This window comes from Hippoglossus stenolepis, chromosome 11 (assembly GCF_022539355.2).
Source record: "Hippoglossus stenolepis isolate QCI-W04-F060 chromosome 11, HSTE1.2, whole genome shotgun sequence".
In the NCBI taxonomy this organism is placed as follows: domain Eukaryota; kingdom Metazoa; phylum Chordata; class Actinopteri; order Pleuronectiformes; family Pleuronectidae; genus Hippoglossus; species Hippoglossus stenolepis.
The window spans coordinates 1,372,105-1,397,860 of NC_061493.1; the positions used below are offsets into that span (position 1 = coordinate 1,372,105).

The 25,756-nt window shown below is 42.7% G+C and overlaps 1 protein-coding gene across 1 annotated transcript; it reads right to left on the minus strand.

The window, feature by feature from the left end:
- Positions 1-170: 170 nt before the first annotated feature.
- LOC118117737 (tissue factor) lies at positions 171-24,783 on the minus strand. The gene is made up of 7 exons (XM_035170245.2): positions 24,539-24,783; positions 23,620-23,740; positions 14,554-14,646; positions 13,178-13,278; positions 11,032-11,210; positions 10,515-10,674; positions 171-924 (listed from the first exon to the last, which is right to left on the minus strand). The coding sequence occupies exons 1-7, from the start codon at positions 24,603-24,605 to the stop codon at positions 779-781; spliced, it is 867 nt and encodes a 288-aa protein (XP_035026136.1). The 5' UTR covers positions 24,606-24,783; the 3' UTR covers positions 171-778.
- Between the last annotated feature and the right edge of the window lie 973 nt (positions 24,784-25,756).

The following is a 25,756-nucleotide window of genomic DNA, read 5'->3' on the forward strand; positions in this document are numbered from 1 at the left end:
AATGTTTGGGTTTCTCTATAATTTTTAAGGTCTCTTTTTTGGGGGGTTTGTTATTACAAGGAACAACTAATTTGTTTCAGCTTAGATACAATGTCAACCTCTAGCAGCTTGTTAGTTACTACTCAAACTATATTTTTTATTAAACATCACTAATGAGACAGGACAACTTAAACATTTCACGTGTTTTATTGGTTTCACATCTTTTTGATCAACAAACTTTTATCTTGTGAAATAAAAAAATAACAGAATAATGATTCTGAATCACATAAGGCTTAAAGTATTGCAGAAATTGAATTAGTAGAGGAGATGAGTTATGAGCTGATGTACTATAATTGGACACTAGACCCTACTTAAGAGAGAACTGTGAGGGAACTTAATGGAAAAGATGCATTGGCAGAAGGTACAAAAAACTAAAAGCATGTTTGAGAAAACAGTGTGATGTTAGCTGGAGCGGCAGACTGGGTTAAAAGAAGATCGGTTAAGTTTGGGGGATGAAGTTGTGATGGAATTGTGGGTCCAGATAGGCCACTCAAAACCATGGGACAAATGGCAGAAATACAGAGGTGATGCTTAAAGGTTATTATTACATGAAAAGAAGGATTCTTATTGTTTCATCAGAGCAATATGTAACTTAAGTTTGACTGTAAATCTAAAAAAAGAAATTCGTAAATTGTTACTACAATACATTGGAATCTAAATAATGTTCTCCTACAAAATGGAAAGAGACAGAACTGATTGGGGACCAGCTTCTTGTGTTGGAAAAACACCTAAACACACACTAAACAGGTGTTGATGCCTGAGATGTCTGCGTGGTTTCGTATCTTTGTTTGTAACGTCTGTAGCAGAGTACCGTCACTGTAGAAATGAGGATGATGACTGTGAGGAGGATGAAGACTGCACCAACCCACGCTCCAATACTCAGCTCTGCAGGATCAATGAAAGGTACAGTTAGACAGAGGATTGTGGCTCATTGTTCATCACTTTAGAGTATGGTTTTTAACCACTAGTGTCTTCACAGAGGAAAACTTCCATGGGCAGGTTCCTGTGCTAACTCAACCAATAACCCTAACCCTAACCAATATGGAAGATAAAGAATGTGTAAATAAAAACAAATTAAACAAAGAAATAAAATTAGGTAAAATTGTTATAAGTTTTTGCTGAGTATCTATTGTTTTTTTTTTCTTGTAAAATAACTGAACAAGTGTTTGTCCATGCCACATCCAAATCCATTCTGTAATCTCACTGAAAAACAGTGAAGGGGGTTAATTACATTCAGTTTTGAACAGTAGAGGGCGGCATAGATCTGCAAAAAGTGCCAACAAAGCATTGACAGTAGTTTCCATAAGGTGGTGCATGGAGATGCATCATCATTAACCAACATCACTTTTGTTCTGAGATGCTGGTGCTAGTGCGACATCTTGTGGTAATGAATATCCTATTGTTAAACTGGTGCTTGGGTGAGACCAAGTAAAGAGTATTTGTTCACAAAGATTATTTTGGAGGATCATGAAACTCTGAAAAATGTCTGAGCATATGCGACCATTATTGCTGCAAAACTATCGACAAATATGAGTCTCAATCCGACTGTGTGTAATCAGATTTGTGAATATGTACATGGATCTGTTTTAAGAATGTGTGTGTGTGTGTAAACAGATTTGAAAATGTGTAAAAAAAAATCTTCAAATACGTATTTAACCTCCGTGTTGAATTTGCAAATATGTACATACTGTTTCTCACAGACAGACTGGGATGTGTTTAAACTGCAGCCACACTGGAGGATTCTCCATCAACATACAGGAGTACGCTGAATGTGTGACTGGGTACATTAGCACCTGTGTTGATAACATTGTGCCCACCATACAAGCCAGGAAGCTTCCAAACCAGAAGCCCTGGATGAACAGTCACGTCAGATGCTGCTTGCTTGGTGTCTTGCATTTAGATCAGGGAACGAGATGGTTTACAAAACAGCAAAGTACAGACTGAGAAAAAACATCAAAGATGCTAAAAAGCAGTACAAGGAGAAGCTGGACGGCTTCTACTCTACTGCTGATGCTGGGCTGATGTGGCATGGCCTGCAACACATCACAGAGTATAAGGGCACCACCACAGGGATTAACAACTCTACCATCAGTGAACAGCTCAACCAATTCTACGCCAACTTTAAGACCTCCAGCAGCAACTCACAGGTGAGGCACTCACACACCCAGACCACACAACCCAACCAACAGCTGATGTACGCAAAGCCCTGAGGAGAATCAACCCCCGCAAGGCAGCTTGCCCAGACAACATCCCTGGGCGGGCTGGACTTATTACTGGCGGTGTGGAAACAGCATATGGACGTGAGGTGGCAAGTCTGGTGACATGGTGTAAAGAGAACAATCTCACCCTCAACACGGACAAGACCAAGGAAATGATCATGGACATGAGAAAGGAGGTGGAGAGAGTGAGCAGCTTCAAATTCCTGGGCGTCTACATCACTGATGACCTCACATGGACAACGAACACCACCCAGCTGGTCAAGAAAGCACAACAGCGGCTGTACTTCCTGAAGAGGCTGAGGAAATTCAACATGTCACCAAAGATCCTCAGCAACTTCTACAGCTGCATCATTGAGAGCATCTTGACCAGCTGCATCACCGTGTGGTATGGGAGCACCACTGCAATGGACCGCTAGCGCCTTCAGAGCGTGGTAAAGACCGCTGAGAGGATTACAAGGACATCACTACCCTCTCTGCAGGACATCTACCACCGCAGAGTCCACAGAAGAGCCTGCTCCATTGTAAAGGACTCCACCCACTCCCACCACGGACTGTTCACATCTCTGCCCTCTGGTAGAAGGTACAAAAGTGTGAAATGCAGGACGTCCAGACTGAGGAACAGCTTTTATCCAACTGACATCAGACTGTTAAACACTCACTGGCCCTGACACCACCCTGGACTACACCCAACACATAGATCCTTCACTCAGTTTCTGCTCGGGCGCCCTTGTTTTTTTACACAAGACTTTTGCTACCTTTCTACTGTGGCAGATCCGCAAATGCTTGCAGCGATCTGAAAATATGTGAGGAGATTTGTCTGTGTTTTCAGGAGCTGCAGCCTTAATACCACTAGGTGGCGGGAGCAGTTTGTTGTGGCTTTAGCAGCATCACACCAAAATCCATTCACAAATCTCTGAATTAAAATTTCCATTCTCAATGCACATTTGTCCGTCATAGTCCTGTTCGTAGCCTTTGTACTGTATTCACTCTCAGTCTGTCCGAGGAGGATCTCGGAGGATGTTCCATCCGGTGCAGCCTTGTTCATCGGGCTCAGCACAGCCATGTTTTCTATGGGGCCATTATTGTAGTGAGGTTCAGCAAACAGAAACACTCCGGCTGCATTTTTCCAACCTAACAGCTGACTATGGTCTGACAAGCAGTAAATTCATCAAGCTCAGTGGCCCATAAATATCACTATTTTCCTGGTTTTATCCAAAGCAGGCTGAAAAAGCCACAGACAAACATTTGGTCATCATCAAACTTAAAATCACAAGGCGCTACCCCCATCTAGTGGTTCGAAGGCTGGTTTAACCTTTTTATATACAGTCTATGGGTTTAACACTTAAAATTTAGATTTAAATGTAATATTTATAATATTTGTAATATTAGATTCCAGATCCTAAAATTAAATTCAGAAGTTTACCGGTATCTTTTTGTTTTGGTAAGGAGAGTGGTGGCTGCATTTTGATAAACTGTAACTTGTGTAAATTTTGCTGACTCAAACAAGTGTATAGTTAGCTATAATAGTCTAAACGAGAGAAAATGTATCATAATCTCAAAATTACTGTTTAATAAAATTTTGCTGATCTTGAAGAGTCCTCTGATTTGGAGAAAACATGACTGGAATACTGCATTAACACTTAATAACGTTTTTTTTATTCAGCCTGAGGTTGCTATCAAGTTTTTTGCAGTTTAAATTGATACTTTGGGGCAGTACTTAAATCTGACAGCATTAAATATGACGATTTTTCAGCATTAGCGGAACTCAACACATCATTCATCGAAGAAGGGGTTGAATAATTGCATTCTTAAAATAAACAGGGACAGAACCAGACAATCGTAATTGTGGTGAGAATATAGGGACTATCAGGGGGGGACACCTTCTGATATGAAAGACTTTGTTTACAAAAAAAGTTAAGTTGTTTCTGTTCATTTCAATTTGGTCTGAAAACTACAGTTAATAGAGTTCTGGTATTCTGATCATCTGTATTAAGAAATATCATGGTGCACAGTCAATTTTAGAGCAGTGTTTAAAATAAGATGAGATGAAACTTTATTGAGCCACATACCGGGGGAATTCAGTTGTTACAGCAGCAGACAGGTCAGTATAGGGTAGACGAGATAATACTTTTTTTTGTTTTTTTAAAGGCAATAGAATAAAAATTAAAAATTTGATAAAAAATGCTGAGTATGTACATTATATACACCTTTCCATGTAATAGTTTGTATAGAAAACCTGCAGTGTCACAGGATGTTTGCATGCAAGTAGAAAAAATGTTTGTACATGTGGAGGTGAGGGGGCTGGGAGAGCACCACAGAGGATCAATCAGCACAGGTGACAGCTGTTAGCTGATTGATCCTCACATTTAAAAGGCAGCGGCTGAGCTGCCTCATAGCACACTCTCAGAGACTCAGAGACACAGACAATCACGGACAGACACCCACATGGAAGACACTCGGGAGAAACTCCTCAAAGACTGAGCTGAAAAGCTTGAAGCCAGCAGAAAGTGCTGCCATCCTAAATTGAGTTTGGTGAGGTTATGTTTGCACTGTGTTCCTGTTAATAAAGATGCTGAAAAGCAACAGTTGTGTCTCTGGCTGCTGTGGTGAGAGCCCCGTGGCATGGTCAACTGCCACACTGGCACCCAAAGTGGGTCTCCACGCATCCAGAGACGCCTTCCTCGTGCAGCGCTGAAGGCGACGGCGAGCTGGTACCCCCAGATGTCGTGCACTGTGCGGCAGGGAGTGATAGCCCTACAGGTAGTTGTGAAGGATTAAGGTCTACTCGTGCCAGTAACAAGATAACAGCCAACTGGATAGATCCTAGACAGGAGTGTGATGATGATGATGATGATGATGGTGATCTTTAGATAATAAGCTGGACGAACTTTGGAGCAGGATGGTTTTCCAACGGGACATTAAGAACTGTAACATTATGGTTTTCACAGAGATTATTTCTTCAGGCTGTTCTCCGGACATGGAGCACCTCATGATCAGATGCAAACCTTAATATCTCCAGAGGGAGTTTACATCTGTCGACATAACAGCTCTGTATATTTCGCCACATGCTGACACAAACCAGGCCCTGGACGAGCTGCATGTGGTGACAGGACAGAGACCTTACGGCCGGAGGCTGCATTTATTGTGGCCGTAGATTTCAACAACGCCAAGCTGAGGAAAGTCCTGCCAAGATACCATCAACACATCAGCTGTCCTACGTGTGGTGAGAACACAACCTTGTTTACACTCCTTTCTGTGATGCATATAAGGCCTCCATCGCCCCCCTTTGGCAAATCAGATCAGGTCTCAGTTCTGCTGCTGCATTCCTATAGACAGAAACTCAAACGTGACAGACTCGGACCATTCAGCGGTGGTCCAACCAATCAGACTCAGCTCTATGGGACTGCTTCAGCACTACGGTGTGTGTTTCAGGACAACAACATTATCACATACACGGACACAGTCATCTGCTACATCAGCAAATGCATCGATGACATCGTACCGATGATTACTGTACGAACATTCCGGAACCAGAAGCCCTGGATTAATGGTGGCTTCCATGATGCCATCTCCCTAACCCTACACACTGCCCTCTCCCACCTGGCTGTGCGGATAGGCAGCACCACATCCTCCACCATGACTCTCAACACCAGCACCCCCCAGGGCTGGGTGCTCAGTCCTCTCCTGTACTCCCTGTTCAAGCAGGGAGGTTTCTCTGAGGCTGTGCCGGCCCTGCAACAGAGGGAGGCAAAGCCGACATGGAATCCGTGGCAGGGACAGGGAAAAGGGGGAAAGATCCCGACTGTGGGAGACTTGATAAGGAACACGGCACATCAGGGGTTATTGGGGGGAAGATCGGACAGTGTCCTTGGCACCCTGTGTTCCAGTATCCGATTGCAGTGGGGTCGCCGTGCCCTGATAGGGAGCCAGTCTATCTCGGTGGAGGCAACCTTCCTTCCTCTCAGTGGCAGCTGGACCCTGTACACAATTTCACTCAGCCTCTCCAGGACCCTGCAGGGCCCCATCCATTTGCTGTCCAGCTTTGGGCCCCTGCCTTTCTTCCTCTGCGGGTTGTACACCCAGACCAACTCCCCGGCTTCGAAATTCCGTCCGCTGGTATGTACGTTATAGTTCCTCTTCTGCCTTGCACCTGCACTCTGCAGCTGGCCCCTGTCAAACTTGTGAGCAGACTCCAGGCGGTCCTGTAGTTTCCTGGCATATTCGGCCCCAGGAGGATCCACAGGGTTGTCAGGAGGCTTGCTCATCATCATCTCAGCTGGAGTCCGGATTTCCCTGCCTAGCATGAGTAGGGCGGGGGAGCAGGATGTGGAGTCTTGGGCAGCAGACCTGTATGCCATCAGCACGAGGGGAACATGGGTGTCCCCGTCTCTTTGGTGTTTAGCCGTCACTATGGCAAGCTGTTGCGCCAGTGTGCGGTTGAACCTCTCGACCAGGCCATCACTCTGCGGGTGGAGGGGTGTGGTGCATGTCTTATGGGAGCCCAGCTTTTCGCACATGGTTGCAAACACACATGGTGGCAAACACACATGGTTGCAAACACACAGGACTCAAAGATCGGTGTCCCGATCTGGCCGAACATTCCTTCCACCAAAGCATCTACAATGGTCTCCGCTTCCTGGTCAGGCAGGCTGTAGCGGTTACCCCTATCCATGCGGGAGAATGGCCCTAGAACATCGACCCGACTCTCTCCATGGGACCCCCTGTTGGAAACAGGAGGCATGAGATCTGTCTGTGGGGCCTTTACATGCGGTGCAGCTGTCGCAGCGGCGACAATAATCTTCCACATCTCGCCTGTGCTGGCCCCAGTAGAATCCCTGTCTGCGGCGCTGGAGAGCTCCATGTACCGCTGGGAGCCCTGGTACAACCACCTTCCACTGTGTCTGTCCTGTAGCTTTTTCTTTCCACCCCCTTTGTAGCACCCCATCACACAGGCGCAGGGTTTCAAACACTGACCATAGTCCCTTTGTGGCCCGAGAAAACACAGATACTTCCTCCCACTGGGGCTTGTGTCGTGCTGCCACCCACATGCATACTGGCCTGATATCGACATCCTCCTCCTGATTTTTCTTCCACTCCACCATATCCACAGCCATTAGTCCCCGATCGGCAGACGGCCCCCCAAGTCCCACAGCTGCACATATCACCTCAGTCTGTAAGCATTCACACTCCTGCTCCTCCCTTAGCCGTCGCTGTAACAGGGCCGACGGGAGAGTGCATCTGCGTTGCCATGCTGCGTACCTGGTCTGTGTACCACTGTGAAATCATATGCCTGTAGTTCCTCGATCCAGCCTGCCAGCTGGCCTTCAGGCTACCTGAGGGACATTAACCACTGTAAAGCAGAGTGATCAGTGAAGTGGAGGCCCCCAAGGTAATATTTGAAGTGCCAGATGGTGCTGACCACAGCGAGCAGTTCACACCTGGTGACACAGTAGCGACGTTCAGCTTTGCAGAACGTCCTGTTGTAGTACGCCATCACTCTTTCTCCTCCAGGTGTCACCTGGGCCAACACAGCACCTGAGCCGACGTTCAATGCCTCCAGCAGGGCTTTCTGGAGTGCAGTGAATGCTGCCTGACACTTTTCTGTTTATGAGAAGGCCTCCCCTTTTTTTAGCAGAACAGAACAAGGGCGCAGCTATGCAGGAGAACCCTGTCACAAACTTCCTGTAGTAGGAGGACAGGCAGAGGAAGCTCTTTAGGTCCTGTACAGAACTGGTGTTGGGCCAGTTCTTCACTGCTTGTATTTTCTCTTCCATGGTGCCGACAACGCCCTCGCCAATCATGTGACTAAGGAACGTCACTTCACGTCTCATGAAGCAGCACTTCTGGGGGTGCCGTTTCTGTCCTGTTGCTGCCATCCTCTCCAACACACTCATCCTAATGGGCTGTGCCTCTCCAGTTTTGATGTTGTGCTCGATGAGATCTGTCCGTCCAACATCGTTCTCTGACAATGAAAATCAGTCCTTGAACTCCAGCAAGAGCTGTAGTAGCAGACTCTGTTCATTGGGGGTTAGTCCATCACAGTTGTTCTGCCAGACCCCCCTCACCACCAAAGCTCTCTCTTCTCCCTCGGGCTGTGTGGCAGGGGCTGGTCGTAGGTGCAGGCCAGCGGTTGGTGGGGTGGAAGGTGACGGTGGAACAGCCCCTCAATGTCCCAGTTAGCTTTCCTGACGTATCTGGGGGTTTTCACAGAAGTGCTTCTCTGTGCGGCTCCACACGCGAGCTGTCGCCCACCATTCTTCTCTCTGACTGCCCCCGATTGAAGCCAGCCCTAGCAGCCATTCTCAGTCATTTCACTCGACACTCATCACATGTAACACTCGTCTCTCCACACTCTACTTCCTCCTTCATCCCTGACCCAACAACAAACCCTGTCTCCCAGCCAATGAGAGCCTGCCATTTCACCAAACCCCACAGCCATTGATCTAGAACTGTCACGTGCCCCACCCTGACCTGTTCACTGACACTCAGGACATTTCAGTACTTCATTAACAAACATTGTAACTCAGCTGAACATAAGTCATAAACAACAACCACATAGCAGTCAACCAGAACATGAACTACCAGTCCGTTACACTATTATTAAGAAACTTGGTAACAACCCACGCATATTCATCAACCAGCAGATAAGGGGGCCAGATCGAAATAAATACATATTAGAAGCTAACAGACAACTAAACAACAGGACTTATTATCAACCAGTATCACATTCTTTACAACTAGAAACACAAACCTCAATCAGAAACACTCTACAATAAAAAATACATAGCGTGAAAAAAAGTAATTTGGACAGTCCAGATGACCGCTATCATCGTTATAACTACTATCTCCAGCTATGCAGTTGTGTAATGGGCAGAAAATACTCTCCTTCATACGTTATAATATATCTTGCACACTGGAAACAAACTAGTTTTTGCAGACTAACAATTAAATCAATAATCTACTTCAGGTACCAGGACGACATCTTTGGCCTCTGGGAAAGGACGGAAGGGGAATTCCTCTCATTCATACACACTCTCAACTTCCACCCACCACTTCTAAATAAAACTGAAACATATACAACAACACACAGTGGAATTTCGGGACACATGGGTCTTCTTCTCCAGCCGACGCCTGCAGCCCCTGCAGCCCCTGCTCGGGGTCCTTTGTCGGCGGAGAGGCCGCCTAGTGCAACCCCCGCAGCCCCTGCACCTGTTGCCTCGTCGGCGGACAGGCTTATGCCTGCAGCCCCTGCTCGGGGTCCTTTGTTGGCGGAGAGGCCGCCAAGTGCAACCCCTGCAGCCCCTGTTGCCAGGGTGCCCGTGCAGCATCAGCCATCAGTTCCTGTTGCCAGGGCACCCATGCGGCATCGCCCACCTGCCTGGCCTCCGTCGAGACGCTGCGCCCGACGACATCCACCTGCTTGACCCCCGGAGAGCCTCACTAGTAGGCCAGGCTGAATGGCTCCCTGGCCTTAATTTGATGATGGGGGTATGTGGAGGTAGCAGGGAGAGCACCTTCTCCTGGACCAGAGTATCAATCAGCGCAGGTGAGAGCAGTTAGCTGATTGATCCTCTGGTTTAAAAGGCAGCAGTAGAGCTGCCTCACAAAGAGTCACGGAGAGGAACACAATGACTGAGACAGCTGACATAGCTGGCACTTTAAAGGTTCAGTGTGTAGAATTAAGTGATATATGGTGTGGAAGTTTCATGTTGCAGCTGAATTCCCCTTACCTGTGGAAGCCTTCAGTTGTCAAAAACACTTAAAAGGTGTTTATCCAATCTGGACTACTGTAAAAAACATGTTGGCCTTTCCTGATGTAAATATAAAGTATTTAAAAATAAAGGGCCCATTCTAGGGTAAAGAAAACAACAATTTGTACAATTTAGATGAAACACACTTGTGAAAACACGACTAGGATCATTTTATATTAATTTTCTGCCAATAGATCCCTTTCACCTAAATCTTACACACTGGACCTTTTAAGTTTGAGTTTTTGTTTGTATTAATGAAATGATGCTGAAACCCGAATGGTTTGTCTCTGGCTGCTGTGGTGAAAGCACTGTGGCATGGCCAACTGCCACATAATTATTTTAATATTAATATTACATATTTTCTGATAGACATATTTTTTGTGAACATATGGATGGCCAAAGGCACAACAATAGTATAGTATAGTGTTTTGTGGTATAATTTGTGAGGTGTATTCGTTTAGTATCGTGTAGTATAGTGTGTGTAGTGTATACGGAGTGTGGGCACCTTGCAGGACACCTATGTATCCCTTCGTACACAACTGTTGGCTCCAGGCTCCCTGATTGGTGGTTCTTGAGGAGATGTAAGCTGCTACCATGAAGCAGTAACTCTGTCCTGCATCCAGCTTCGATACCTCTGCCATACTCAAGTCAGATTTGATGTCTCTCTATCAGGAAAGAATGGAAAATATCACAATCACATCTTGTTAACATTCAGTTGCAAAGACCTTCAGCAGTTTTTAATAAACCTAAGTATAAAGTATGTATGGTTCAATACATATCAATTCATTTAAATTACATTCCTGAAAGTAATTTCAGCAGCAGTTGGTTAGCTAGGTTTATCATAAAGATTAGAAACAGGTACAAACAGTGGGCTCTGCCAAAAGACAACACCATCCACCTACCAGCACCACTGCACCTCATTGACCAACCAACAAAAGACCAAAGCGACAATTCGACCTTCACATATATATATATATATATATGTGGTATCTGACCATAATCTCAAAACTGCAATACTGTACCTTGCCTGTGCTTCCAGACTTGTAGTAGCTGATCTTATACTTGAGGTCTTTTTTGAAAATATCTCTGATGGTGAGCTGCTTCCCATTCACATGGACACTGGTCAGAGTATCTGTGATGTTGACAGTTACTCTCCTCTCATCTACAGGCTCCACAGTGAATTGTACAGCACTGATTTTACCTGAGGAGAGGGAAAATCAGCAGTGATGATCAGACTACTGTCAGGCATATTCAGACTTTTTGAGAGTGTCTGGATCACTTTGTATGTGGTTGTGTGCTCACAAATGATCACAGTATTCTGTTTGTTGAAGCTACCTCCACACCAACTAGCTGCAGTAGTAACTTACCACTCACATACTGATGAAGTCTTCTCATGTTATTTACATATTGGAATTAAGGTCCGAACACTGACTGGTGTGAGGACCCATCGTTTTGTAAAGAATTATTTGGGCCCAAGCATGGTGATAGGTTCCCTTAAATAGATGCATTTCAAAGGGCATAAACATGCTCGATAGCACACAATGTTTTGCACATATGTACAGTTTGGTGAATATTTGAATATTTTATAGTTCTACCGTACGAGTGTGGCAAAATGGCTCAATTTCTCTCTCCAACAGTTTTAAAAACCATAGCCCCCCAGTTTTAACTTTGCCCTTTGGAAATGAATGAAGCATATTAAAGTGAGACATTAACAAAAAAAGCCTCTTGGAGCTATCCCCTAAACCAATAGGAAATACACCATTTTTAATCTATTGATTTTGAGGGTTAGGGTTAGAAGTTAGATAAAGTTTTGGTACTTTTCGACATTTCTGCAACTCATACACTCCTCATATCTTAGGGAATTCCTTTGACTAACTTCAGATTTTGTCACTTTACTCTTATGACATTGACAGCTAAATGACTATATTCAGTCTTAATCAGAGTGCATGGCACAGGCTGACTATGTCTCCTTCAAATTTTGGCCATGAAAAAACATGATGATGCTTCCTTGAGAATATAGCATAAAAATAATCATTTGTGTGTGTTGTATAAAGCTATGGAAATAAAGAGGGATCTTATCAATTTAAGCTCTAGTTTTGCCTGTTTAATATCATGTTTTTGTACCCTTTCCTAATTAAAGTAAGAGCGATGCTTCTTTTGCCATGTGTTTACGGAATGATGTGTGTAAATATCGGCCAGCGGTGGAAGAGTGAAAAAAGTTATTTCTGATATTGCTACTTCTCTGCAGCTCAGGTATATCTTGGTTTCTTTCTGCCCTTCAGCTCTCTCCATTTACAGCACATTACTATTTGGAGATGTGCAACACCTATGTATGATCCACTAACACAACAGAACAGTCTGCTCCTCAGTACAGAATCCAAAGATCATAGATACAGGTTCTGAATAGTGTTGCTCAGTGTTAACAACATTGGCATGGGTCATACAAAGGTGCAAGGGTCCTTTAATGCTGTTTGCAGCTTTAATTAAATATTGGAACTGGAACTTGTTTGGTACAATTGGAAACTACATTCTCATTTATGCAAATTGAGGGACATTTCCATATTTGCTTGTGTTGTGAAAATATTTGGCATATTCATTATTACTGGAATTTATTCTAACCATTTTATTCTAGTCTACATAATGTAAGTGTTCTCTACATTAAGATTTCCAGTATTCATAAATATCCAAAAGAATGAATAAAAGCCTCAGATGAAGAATCATCAATTCCGGGTTTTACAGAGATGAATACAGATTCTTGCATGTTGCACAGAGCTTGTTTTTTTCTCTCTGGGCCACAGAGAAGACGTGTACACTGCGAGTCAAACATTTCAGAATGTCTCTAGAATGTTGGCAGTTGTAACTGAAAATTACTTAATGCAATGTCTCAGTATTTTGTCATCAATTGACACATCTAGATGTCACACAAACTTTCATTTCAATTGTAAGCATTCTTCTCACAAGTGAAATGAGATGCAACTAATATGTGCCCATTGTCTGTAGAGAGAACCCTCTGACTGTCTTCATCTGTTACTTCTCTTTTTGCCATTGTCACTGATGGCAATATACAATACTACTATACCTACATTACTGTGTTGTCGCTGTGTGTAAATTGTGTGTGTGTGTGTGTGTGTGTGTGTGTGTGTGTGTGTGTGTACATGCAATACCTACTGTCCTTATAGGGGTTGAAGGGTGGGGAAAGAGTGTGAGGTAACTCTTCTGGGTCATAGTCCGTGGTGTCAGGTAGGGTTTGGATGTCAGCAGTGTAAGTCCTGCCCAACAGGAATACAATCATAAATATGTTTTACTGATATCTGATATGCACTAAGTATATACTGATATGCAGTCAGTATATACTTAGTGCATATATATATATATATATATATAACCTTTATACCCAAGGGATTGACAGAACATGACAAGGCATATAATGAGTTGGAATAATTTACGGTTTATGTTAACACAACATCTCTTATACACTACATCCAATTTCCAGACTTCAACTGGCTTTTATCTGTGCATGGATAGGGTGAGTGGATGGGTGGGTGTTATTCTAATTACCTTAATTCTGTAAACTACTATGCGTTACAGTGTTCACATGAAAAGTGCTTTCGAAATTAAGTCTGATTGGTTGATTGATTGATTGATTGATTGATTGATTGATTCTAATCTGTTTGAAACAATAACCTAAATGATCAGTGATTTGAACATAGTAAAAAAATCCTAAAACATTTTGTAATCAAATGTTTTAAATCGGTATCTTTATACTTTAATATCAAATTTTTTTTTTGCTTGACCTCATGTAGAGTATAGGTATTCTTGTTAATGATCCAGATTTCTAGGTTCATAGTGGTGTTCACTTTAGTTAAAACCATGTATCTCATTTCCACTGATCCACTTATCTGGATTGGATGACCCTGATATGAGTATGTTATACTGTAATATCGTGTTTTATAATTCATAAACTCACAGTTGATTAGCTTTATCAAAATGTATGTAACTGTATATCCAGTTTCAGACATGACCTCTGGGTCCAGACTTTCTCTTTAGGTTTCCTTTCACACATAAACAATGCAGCGAGCGATTCTCCCCTCAGGCGCATTCACAACCGCAACAAATCCTCTGGAGGATTCAGGTAGGCGGTGGTGCAGCAGGCAGAGGTAATGTATACATTTTTCCGTGGATATTCATTTTTGCGTGTGTTGGTAGTGTAAAAAATGTCATCAACCCCCACTTGCTCACAGTGAATCCTGAGGATCTCCTGTGTTCTCACATCGGCTCCTCTGCAGACTTTATATTTGGGGGTCAGCCAGAGAAAGACCACAGGAACTCCAGATGCTCTCACTCGGACATTTGCGTTCACACATACACTTCCGAGTTCAGTGCATGTCTGACAGCAGCGTAAGTTACAATAAATCAAAAGTCAGACAAAGAAGGGTAAGGTCACAGGACATAATTATAATGCTGATTAGAAAGAAACATAATGAAAAGTCCTCTACAAATAATTAGAAATATTATACAAGGCTCAACATGTTCCTGGTTCCTACCTGTCAAAGGGCCTGAGTTCATTGGAAAAATCACATTCCAAATCTGACACTGCGCTGCAGTCCTCACAGTCGTTCCAATGGAGGTCACCGTCCCTGATAGTCAAATGACAACATTGTATACTTGTTATTAAATCACTATTTGAAACATTTTTCTTACCATTAAATATTTTTCATTGCCACAAGTGATGAGCAGAAATTAAATTTGGTATTTTACATAACAAAAAAATAAAATAACCTGAAAACAAATTTGTTTTTAACATTTTGATTTATTTCATTTTTTTTACCCTTTGAAAAACATCTGATTCTGAGTGTGCATCTGATACTGTGTATGAAAAGCATCTGACACTGTGTATAGCCTTTGACAAATGTTGAATTAAGAACAGACACAGAGAGAGTCACCCTCGAAAGGAAATTCGCTCATACAGTTGATGTTACAGTTGATTATGTGTTACACTAAGTGATGCCAAACACCCACCATACAGGTTAAGCCCATGCAGAACAGATTTCTGGTTGCAAATATACGCCTTCACAAGACTGTATAATTTGTTGCATATACTATATCCAGCATAAAGAAATGTAAGTAAGTACATGTCCTTAATAGACATTATCATTTGTTGCACATATATTTCAACATGAAAGAAATGTAATAATCTTTAAAAAATGCAGTGAGACGTCGCCCAAATCTAACGGAGTCGCAAACAGAGCTTCCGAAATTTAGTAAGGTCTGAAACAGAGGCCTTCCAAGACTCCAAAGATTTATAATGATATCAAAGTTGGATTGACAATCACCACTTTATACACCATTAGAATCGACCCATGACGTAAATGTAGTGGGAGACAAAAGTCAACTTGGACAAGTATGACACCATTAGGTTTGGGATGAATCAGAAGTTTTGAGCCAGAAAGGAGGTGGAGAAACCCACCTCCTGATTGGTTGAATGGACAACAGCAGAGACTAGGATGGCAAATATAAGCAAAGGTTTACAGTTGGGTTCCGGAGCCAGCTCGGGTTTACATCTTGTGAAAGAATAAACTCTTCTGCATGGAACTCTGACCATCTCCAGTGAATTTGTTTGATCAACTTTAGAGACTCCAGCAATAGCAGAGTATACATGTTGGAAAAGAAGTCTAGACTTAGTATCTGGCCCAGTGTTAGACTTTTTATCTCCAACACTTATCTAAACCTGACCCAAAGCAGGTATGGTGGGGTGTCCCTCTTCACTTGATGTTGCTGGATGGTAGGGTGTATACCTGGATACTTTGGCTGACCATGCACTCTCCCTGGTGTTTCTCAATCAAAAAATTCACCTTAAAGCAAAGGTTAGCCACTGTTTCTACAGGGACACTTCTTGATGATGTCACTATTGCAAACTGGGAGGGACCTTCCTGCATGGGCCATGGTGTGACAATGCCTTTGCCTGTGCTTTTGTCTTTTAACAAGACAAAGAGAGGCCTGTTGTCGTGTGTCATTTGGGAAAAGGCTGCCCTCCTCCTGTCCCTGAACCCATATCAGCCCATCGTTCTAGAATTGCAGCTCCAGTAGTGTGAAATGCAAAGGCACCTCCATGCCATCTTCTGTTGTGAGGAGTAAGTATTTTGAACCACCTACATCCCATGAACAAGAATTAGTATGCCTGATGCTTCTGGCCCCCTCCCATGAGATAATTTGGGGGCCAGATAGTTGAACTGGAGAATAATATTTTCCCTCTAAAGCAGTGGTCACCAACCTTTTCGAGCCCAGGATCGATGAGTGGTCGCTTTATATTCTCTCAAGGTGCCAGCGGTGCCAATGTAAAAGAAAATTTCACAAAACCTCTCAAATGCGCCGCTCAGTTTGACAAACATCCCATAAGGTTTGAACATGATTTTCTGTTGTCTCCCCGTTGCCCAATTAATCTATTAGAAAGAGATTTGATGATGGTGTTAGGCCTCAATTTAGTATCCTCCCCTAATGGAGTGACGGTTACGCACAATTCTTCTTCACCCCCCTTCACAATGTCACAGACCACACATGAGCAGCTGTTTGTATATCAGTGGCAACTTCCTATAAATGCCTCCACTGATCTGCTCTCCAAGTCACACTCTCTTATCACTCCTTTTTCAGATGTTATGCACACTGATTCATTGCACTGCACTTCACATGTGACAGACACAGCAGATCACATTGTTGATTCTCTGAAAGTGTCCAATATTTTTTGGTCTGGTTCCAGAAGTGCAGCTTCCGTCTCACTCACTGACCAACAGATGGCACTGTTTCGCGTCTCGAATTCCAGCCCTCACATCTCGCTCTCCAAGTCCCATGATGACCAGTGGCAAGACTTAGGCCCATTTGTCAGATCATGCCAGGCTGCCGTTGATTGGCAACCCACAACCACGCCTGACGTAATGTATTCACCCAGTCTGAGTGCATTTGATCTAAAAATGTCTCCAACCTTCTGTTCTCCAGCCACACGCTCATTTGTTGTGACTGAAAATCACCTTCATTCTTATGCAATGTTGTCCAGCCCCTCTGATGTTTTCTCCTTTACTTTCAGATCTGCCTGAAACACTGTGGGCAAAGGACAAATATAATGTGGGCAAAATCACTCCAAAATCTGATTATAGGCCATGTAAACAACAATATCCACTCAGACAGAAAGCAGTGGGGGATAGGTCCTGTTTTGGAATCCTTTTGCAGGTGTGTAGACTTCCCTGCCCTGATTCATCGGTCCGCACTCCACTGTTCCCAGTTAAGAAGATCAGAGACAAAGGTCAACCTACTGAGTGGCGGTTTGTGCAGGATCTGAAGGCTGTGAATGATGCTGTAATTGCTCGATCACATATTGTTCCCGACCCATACACGCTGCTTTCCCAAATTCCGCCTAATGCAGCGTGGTTTTCGGTTGTAGACTTATCCAATGCTTTTTTGTTAGTGTTCCTGTCCACAGGGACAGCCAGTACTGGTTAGCTTTTAATTTTGAAAACAAGGCCTACACGTTCACACGCCTATGTCAAGCTGATGTGAATCTCATCATTATACAATCAGGCTCTCAGGAACAGTCTTGAATCCCTCATCCTCACTCCGGGTTCAGTTCTCTTGCAGTATGTTGATGATCTACTAGTTGCCAGTCCCACACAGGAGCAATGTGAAACAGATACGATCGCTTTGCTGAGACATCCGGCTCGTGAGGGCCATAAAGTCAGCCTCAGCAAACTACAGTTTGTACAACAAACTGTCACGTTTCTGGGTCATGTCGTCACCAAAGATGGCAAATCCCTGTCTGATAAGAGAGTAGAAGCTATTGTTAACATGCCTAAACCCTTGACGAAGAAACAACTCATGTCATTCATCGTAGAACGTTCATTCCTGACTTTGCTCTTCTTGAAGCCCCTTTAGGTGCTCTGTACCATGGCAAATCACTCACTCCTCACGAACGTGTGGTTTGGACTCCAGAGGCAGACGAGGCATTTGTCACACTGAAGAAGACGCTGCAGCAATCTCCCACTCTTGCTCTCCCTAACCCTGACAAACCTTTTGTTCAGGCTGTGGATGAGAGAGACCGCTGCATGACGTCCGTCTTCCTTCAGTGTCATGGTGACAAATATCACCCTGTCGCCTACTTCTCCGCCGAACTTGATCCGGTGGCAGCTGGCCTTCCACGTTGTTTTCGTGCAGTGGCCGCCTGTGAAAAAAGCCGTCCTTGCCTCATGAGACATAGTAGGTTACTCTGACTTGACACTCCTTGTTCCTCATGCTGTGTCTCTCATTCTTACAGAACAGAAGACCCCAAATCTCTCTGCTGCTCGCTGGTTGAGGTATCACACTGTTCTTCTTGACATGCCCAACATCACAGTGAAACGCTGTTCAACTTTGAACCCAGCCACGCTTCTTCCGCTTCCGGATGATGGGGAAGAACACAACTGTGTGGCTGAACTTCAAGTCCAGTGTTCCCCTGTGTTGACCTGACCTCTCTGACGAACCTCTTTCTAACTCTGACTTGATTCTGTATGTCGATGGGTCCACCTCACGTGACCCTGTCTCTGGTACTAACTGTGTTGGTTTTTCTGTTTGTTCAGATAACGAAGTTCTCCTCTCGAGTTCTCTTTCTCATCACCTCTCAGCACAGGCAGCAGAGTTCATCACACTCACGGAAGCATGCAAATTGGCTACTGGTAAAACACTCACAGTCTACACTGACTCCAGATATGCGTTCGGTGTAACTCATGATTTTGGCACCCTTTGGCAACACAGAAACTTCCTCACATCTTCTGGTAAAAAGATAGCACACCACGGTCTCATCACAAATCTTCTGTCTGCCATTTTGCATTGTTAAGAGACATTATTCCACGATGGGGAATTCCTAGCAGAATTTCCAGTGACAACGGCAGACACTTCGTAAACGAAGCTGTCAAACAACTCCGTTCTCATCTAACTATGGATGTGCGAACACACTGTGCACATCATCCAGCCAGTGGTGGAGCTGTGGAACGAGAGAATGGCACACTCAAAACTAAACTTGCAAAGTGCTGTGAAGGCACAAGTCCTGCCTCTGGTGCTGATGTACATGAGGATGAGAAAACGAACCCCACATTGGTGTGGATCCTCCGTCTTCTCCGCTTCCATCCACAGACTTGTGTGATCATGATATGTTGTCCTATTGCTCTAACCTGACTTCTTCTCTTTCAGACATCAGGAAACAGGTGGCAAGGGCCCTACCAGGTACTGCTCACAACCCACACAGCAGTTGCTGAAAGAGCCACCTGGATCCACGCCAGCCACTGCAAACGATTACCAGCTCCATCTGACCAGCTGACGCCTTCAACTGAAAGCATACACACTGATACTTCCACAGGTTGAGAAGCACCGAGAGTGTTGTATGATTAACCACACGAGCGTTCTGCCACAACACAGAAGAAATCTGCCTGACAACTGAGACCATGGACAGGCCACGGCCATGGCATCCATTTCGACATCCAGGGTTGTGTGGCCTGAGAGGCTCGCTATACGTGTTACTCCTGATCTCCTCTATTATTGTTTTGCACATTATCCTGTCTAGATGCACTCCTATAAAAGTCTCTGATGATCTAACGAACTGTCTTTTCCTACGGTGTCCTCTCAGAACCATCCAGCACATGCAAATTTGACTAGACACAAGAGAAGTGATTCAGGTCCCCTTGATCCGTAACTTATTCCTCATCCCTCCCTACCTGGACACTGACAGCACAGATGGTTCTGATGACGATACTCAATTTTAGGTTTTTTAATGTTATTTTCTCCCCCCAGCTTGCTTATGTGTTTCTCAGTGATTTCACTAGACAAAAACAGCAGCGACTACCTATTGCACCTCCCTGCCATGCATCGATGTTCTAGAACCTCTCCATGGTGGATGTGACCCTGTACGTACGCAAAGTGCGAGGGTTGAAGACTCGTCGATATTCTTCTATGATTATGATGTTGATTATGATGTTTCTTGATTATTTTTCGTTAGTGATCATATTTTTATTGATGATCAAAGGGGGAAGTGTAGTGGAAAATTCAACTGACCAGTGTCTAAGGTATTGGAAATCCCCCTGACCAGGTGTCTCACTGCTGTGATACTGTCTACCTGACAGGATGGAACCCTTACTTGGCGGTGTCTCACTGCTATGACCTTGATCAACAGGGTGCATGCCCTTATTTGGTGATGTTTTTCTTCCAACTGCTACAGCGGACGGACAGACACAGATGATGATCTCATGTCTTTCATGTCTTTTTTCATATTATGTTTTATGAAACGCCTCTTTGTATAAGTTCTGGCTTTTGTGAACTTGCGGCCAGTTCCATTTTGAGCACCCGTGCTTGTTGTGTAACCTCTGCAGAGCTTACTATTATAAAGACTCAAAGGCAACTCCAGTCTGAGAATTTCATTATATCAAATCTCAAGATGAATTTCCATCACACAGTGGTCACCAACCTTTTCGAGCCCAAGATCACTTTTTAATTCCAAACGTAAGCTGAGATCTACCACCCTGATATCTTCCAAGAAACCCACTTAGGAGGGTCATATTTAAAAATTTTTGCAATTTCTGTAAAGGCTGAATGTACGAGCATAAATATACACAAAGAAAGGCAGTTGTTTAACTTTATCTATTCAATGCACAATATTCACATTAATGTCATGAATATGGCCGTAAATATGACTATTTCCTTGTATGAAAGAAGTCCCTTGTACTCAAATGAATACCAGTACTATACAGTATGAAGATGTGCATCTTCTGCTCCTGTAAATATTTCACAATAAAATCTCCTTTTTAAACAAAAGAATGGATTCCGTCAACAGAAACGCTGGAGTTTTTATTTTGAAACGCATACAGAAAGTGGTTTTAACATTTTAAAATGCACGTTTGTGACATAATTTCAACAGATAAACATTAAACTCATGTGAAAGATAATTTTCTCTGTTTATTCTTCTGTGAACCAACCAAAATGTTTATCTGTCTATGATACAATTGTATTTACAACACTTTCCGAACCCGTTTCAAAGTAAAAGCACTCCAGCGTTTCACTTTCTGAATCCATACATTTGTTCTAACGGGCTTTGATTGTTATCAACAGATCGGAAGATGCGTGTCTTCATACCGTAGAGTCCTGGTGTTTAGTTTCGTACATGAATCGACTTGTTTTGAAGGCAATGCAGTAGATAAACCCGCAGCTCGGCCGCCAGCAGCGGACACTCTGCCGTGTGAACAACCGACACACAGCTGAACTGCGGCGCGACACAGACAGCGAGTTCAGAGAGTTCGAGATCGACAGTGAAGACTGCGAGATCGACCCTAGATCGCGATCGACGGGTTGGCGACCACTGCTCTAAAGCAACAGGGCACAGTTAGACACATAGCTGCCAGTGGCGCCAAGCAAGTTAACCAGTGCTTGAATTGTTAAATCTAAAAATAGACATTGATTTATAAGTGGAAGCCCTATCTCTTTCTAATCCCGAAACAGCATTGTGTCTCAAGAATCTGATGTTGCCCATTATGGGTGTGACCATGTCAAATTGAGAATCAAACCTGGGATCTCTGATTGGGGACTGGCTACAGAATGGGTGATTGTCAAGCTGCACTGTTTTGAAATCAGGTGTCTTGCGTGAGATGTGTAGTTTTAGTGTTTTGTTGTTTACACTATTATGTGGTTGGCATTCTTATCTGCTACTTTACCAAGCTGAGCACTTACCAGAGAAACAGTAGAGGGGTGTTCTGATGTAGTAAAAGTTTTGTTAATAAACGTTCACAGAGTTGTGCAACAAGAGAGAAAAGTGCCTGTCTTGTTCATCCCAGCGACTCCTACGCCTGTATAACTATTGACATGTGCAGGGCGGAAATGACTGACATCTTAAAAGATTACCACAACAGTCTTTTTCTTCCTCTATGTTGAGAGACAGCAGCATGTAAACAAGCAAATAACACTGATTTCTCAATAAGTCCTCCAGAAAATTCATTTTCAAGATGTGCAATCTGAGATATCACCTTCAGTTTTGAAATAAGCTGGGAAATTTCAGCAATCTATATGAGGTCTCCACACACCCTGTGACTCACTGCCATCGAAGCTCCCTGCCATGCATCAATAGAATGTAAGAATGTTATGTTTATCTTTATTTATCTGCAATATCATTAATGTCCTTTTATCAATGTGCTGTTTGAGTTACTTATTAGTCTTCATTTTATTCAAATATTTAATTTAGTTTAGGTGACTGGTGTTTGTTCATTATTAATTTTGCACTATGATTGTTTGTACTGCAGAAATCATGGCTTGGAAAAATAAACCTCGAACTGGAATTCCCATTGTCATACTCCCTTTTTAAATTGAGGTCTTAGGAGGTCAGCCATAACATGAACCTAAACTTAATAAAGTTTTATTAGTAACCTCTGAGTGAAGAAACTATTTCTCCAGAACGAGGCCACTCTGAACCAAGTGCAATCAATGTTAATCAGTAAAATAATGTAAACCTAGGCCTTTTAAACCTGTAAATATACCATGGGGTGACATGTCTTAAAGAGATATCCATGTCTACTGCCCGAGTGGATCAGTCCCTGTACGGGGAATTACATTTTAAGATCAAAAGTTACATTGGGATGTCAAATCTTGTTAAAGCCCTATGGGACAAATTGTGATTTGTGAATATGGGCTACACAAATAAAATTTGATTGATTTGATTGATTGACACTGTAACCAAACAATGAAGAACAGAAAAGAGTTTGCCACCCTCTCTGTCTAAAAGCTAAATGTTCATGAGCTACACACTATGGATAACTTATCATTGGTAAATCCAAAAAAGAACACTGCGCAGTATTCAATCTGTAATTTTAAACAGTTATTATTAAATAATTATAATATAAATTTTCCAGCTTTTCTGTGTGTGTTCTTGCAATGGTAATGCAATTTTAAAGAAGTAGAGAGAACCAAGTAGTTGTCTCAGAAAATGAAAAAAAAAAAAGTATGTTGGCATTTCTTTTTTCTGGTCATTTTATGTCTTAAAACATTCATGGTCAGGGTGCTGAAGTCGGACAGCAAGAAAACAGATCATTAATTGTTTTTCCAATGTCCATAAACATTGAAAATCAAGAGTAAAAAAGTGGTAAACATTTTCTGATACAGAGCTAAAACATTTCATTTTAAAATGCTGTTTTATAATGATATTTAATGACCACGGACTGCCATTGCCATTTCTTTAGCAAACAGCCAGTTTGGTCCATGCTCGGCTGTTTTTATTTGACATCAGACATCAAATTTTGCAAACACAAACTTAACAGAACTACATTTAACAGTTTAAATACTTCAATATCCATGAGCCATCAGAGCTATCTTTCAATAAAGATAGACTTCATGGTTCATATTCAGTTTTCTCAAATGTATGAAGAAGTTCTTAAGTAAACTATTACCCTTTACCTTTACCCCCCAGCATTTGACAGGTCTGGAATGTCAAAAATATGGTCTTTGTGTGTGTGTGTGTGTGTGTGTGTGTGTGTGTGTGTGTGTGTGTGTGTGTGTGTGTGTGTGTGTGTGTGTGTGTGTGTGTGTGTGTGTGTGTGTGTGTGTATGTTTGTACTTACTCAGAGAACCGGACATTGTACTGGTATGTGTGGTTAGATTTTTTAACAGTCCATTTCAGGATGGTTTTAAAGTCCAGAGACAACCAGTGAACGTTCTCGACTTTAGGCCCAAAGTGCTGCTCTGTGAATGAAATATTGCATATAAATTTCAACTCTTCCGCGATGTGACAATATTTCTTCCTGGTTTACTTTTTTCATTGAGTGAGTGTAATGTCAACAAACTTGGTACATCAGTTGGAGAATAACTTTGACACCCACTTCCCACCCTCTTCTTCCTCATAAACACCAAATGTAAAGCTGAGCTGCCAAAAGAGTGAGGCTCTTACAATAAAGTAACAGTCTTGAATTTGCCTGCCATCTGTGAAACACTCAAGTCAAATTGTCCATATAAAATGTTGAAATGATGCATTGGCAACTACCCAAGGTGATTGGTCTAAAATGTGTTGCAATCAACTTCATTAAGATCCCCACTTTAAAAACTTTACAAATGTATAGCCTATACTTTGAGCATTATTCACATTTCCAACACAAATCTACATTTAACATGGTAGTTTGAGCTACAGTTTTCATTAAAATAGCAACAATGTATACATATAACACCAAACATGAAAATGAAAGACATTTGGCATCTTCTATGATCAATAGTCCATTCTCTATGAATGGGGCTCTGCTGTGGGATTAGTCATGAGGTCTGATGACATTCCATTCACTTCTACTTGTATTTTAGGTGAAGGCAGATATCTCACATGTAAGTGTTTCATAATCTGGATAAATGAAAGCAAACCTCACAGTATAGTTGTGTATCACCTGACACAGGCCTACCTCTGCCTGAAAAGATATAACATAATCAGAAAATCAACATGATCTATCTATCTTATCTATCTTTCCATCCCTCTATCTATCTGTCATGTAGTTTTACCTGCAGTTATGACGATCCAAGCAGAAAGACAAACTCCCAGGAAAAGGACAGCTTTCAGAGATGCCATGTTAGTACAGCCCAAATCTGTTCTCCTTCAGTCCTTATCGTGTTCAAACAATCTCACCCCAGAACAAGCAGCTGTAGATCAGATATTCCACCAGTATGTAGCCGCTCAAAATTACATGTGGTTTGCGTTAAGAGTGTGGGAGCAATAAATGGGGGGAACAGGGGGAATGTTTAGGGATCCGCCTTGTTCTGCCTGCTGATCCTCCCACATGCTTGTCTGATGATGGGGTATTGAACAACAACTTGTTTAGTTTCAACTCATCATGGCTAAGAGTATGAATGTCAATGTGCTGACTCACCACACCCCTTTAAAAGTTGGACAGTGTCACTCTGTGACAGGACCAATGCTTAAACCTACAGAAGCATGAGTAATCAGTTCTCAATAGTTAAACACACCCTGACAAGAACCAAGTGGTAGAATCCTCCTTGGTGGGAGGGAGATTCTCAGAAGTATGCTGCGAAGTAGCTTTCACACAAATGCAGCTCTTTTCAACCTGGTTTCCAGCCGCAGCATGCAACTTTTGTCAGAAGCCGTCAGTGTTGCCCCACATAAAGAAAATAGTAATCTCTTTTGCAAGCTCATTACCATATCTACAAAGATATTAACTGGTCCCAACTTTTCAAGTTAAATAAATATAACATTCAACTCCTTCAAAATGTTTTGTTTTAAGTGAACACATTCTCCCTTCCCTCTGCTCTCCATCTATTATCCCATGGGGCAGCAGAGCATGGAACAAAGCCAAGGAATGTGGGACTGAAGTAAATGAAATACCACAGCTAAAGCACTGTGTATTTTGGATTCTTATGGGAATAGGTGATGCCTGTTTTTTCAAGTATTCAGGTCAAGAGAGAGCTGCAGTAAACATGTGGGATCTATTTAGACAAAAATAATGCCATTGAGCAAGCAACTGTGTGGGAACATTGCAGCAATGTGTGTCATCTGGGAGAAGCTCCATGTAGCTGTTAAAGATTGACTGTTTGTTAGGATTTTGTTACCACACACAGACATAGTCACTCAAAGAAACACATATATTAAGCACAGGTGGTATAAGACAGTATGTTTATATCACTCACACTCTGCCCTAAATGTATACAACCTGTTTGTATATGCAGTATACGTCAACATTCTAGAAGATACAAGGCTGATCACGC